Source organism: Pundamilia nyererei, unplaced genomic scaffold, assembly GCF_000239375.1.
Source record: "Pundamilia nyererei isolate P.nyererei 1_Seehausen unplaced genomic scaffold, PunNye1.0 scaffold00091, whole genome shotgun sequence".
Classification (NCBI taxonomy): Eukaryota; Metazoa; Chordata; class Actinopteri; order Cichliformes; family Cichlidae; genus Pundamilia; species Pundamilia nyererei.
This window is the reverse complement of record NW_005187492.1, coordinates 42,203-43,386: the sequence shown is the minus strand read 5'-3', so window position 1 is coordinate 43,386 and position 1,184 is coordinate 42,203. Positions and strand designations below refer to the sequence as shown.

The following is a 1,184-nucleotide window of genomic DNA, read 5'->3' as shown; positions in this document are numbered from 1 at the left end:
CCCCCCCGAAAAAAACAACAACAAAAAAACAAAAAACAAAACAAAACAAAATAAAACCACGATGTGTTCAGAGATGAAGTGTAAAATTATACCACACCTGCCAAGGCTCCAGTGACTGTAAGGTGGCACATTTGTTCCCACTGAAGGGCCCTCTTCCTGGCTTGCACCGTAGCATATCATCAAGGGAATGTGCCAGTGCATATACAGCTTTGTACACATTATACTCAGGCCTCAGGTTGGAAATATCCAAGTACTCGGTGTCAACATTTCCTAGATCTTCCTGTCCAGTGCATAGTGCACCTCCACCTTCCAGCCAGCCTGCTGGAGCTGGAGCAAATCTGCACTGAAATGTGAATTCCCAAAACTGATTCACCTGAAATATTTTGGAAAATCTTTGTTACACATTATGAAAATATATAATTGTTGTGACTACCACAGTAAAAGTGTTTAAGTCTCACCATGCTATTTCCGTAGCTAGTGTTGTGATGTAGCTCAGGACGTATTTGCGACAGGAATTTCCTGAGCCCTGGTATTTCTCCTCGACGAATGGTGATACCCAGTGTACCACCCAGGTATGGCATAAAGTGAGGTGTTTGAAGCACAGCAGATTCTGTCCAGGCCTCGCTGGCTATCCACTGTAGGCCAGTCACATTTTGCCTTACTACCTGTGAATTAGATCAGACCAAATCTATGAAATAATATTGTAATTCCAACTTCTTTACTGAAACAAATTCAAATTTTATTTGTCACATACACAACCATACACAGTATGACACGAGGTGAAATGCCTGTAGCTGTGCAATGCCCGACCATTAAATGACAGTGGTTTTACAGTATTTACAATTTACAGGTTATTACAAAATTTACAGATTTAACTTAGAAATTTACAGTAAAACTGAAAATAGCAGAAAGAGATTATAAATTATAGGAAGTGCATGACGAAAAACCAGAGTGCGTGTGGTGATGTGATGTGCGTGAGAGTGTAGTCTTATAGTGATGTGATCTGTGTGGGAGAGTCCAGTCCTACACCTGGTTCAGGGCCCGAATAGCCTGGGGGAAGAAGCTCCTCCTCGTCATTCTCTCTGTTTTGGCCTTAAGGGAGCGGAAGCGCTTCCCAGACCTTAACAGTGAGAAGAGTCCATTGTTGGGATGGGAGAGGTCCATCATAATCTTCCTAGCTTTGG

At 42.3% G+C, this 1,184-nt stretch overlaps 1 protein-coding gene across 1 annotated transcript in view; it reads right to left on the bottom strand.

Moving 5' to 3' along the window:
- LOC102202799 (extracellular calcium-sensing receptor-like) overlaps positions 1-1,184 on the bottom strand; it is an 8,733-nt gene that overhangs the window by 4,476 nt on the left and 3,073 nt on the right. Inside the window, exons 5-6 of the mRNA XM_013912461.1 lie at positions 459-665; positions 98-373 (exon numbers count right to left, since the gene is read on the bottom strand). Coding sequence (XP_013767915.1) covers positions 98-373; positions 459-665 — 483 coding nt within the window. The remainder of the gene's footprint in view (positions 1-97; positions 374-458; positions 666-1,184) is intronic.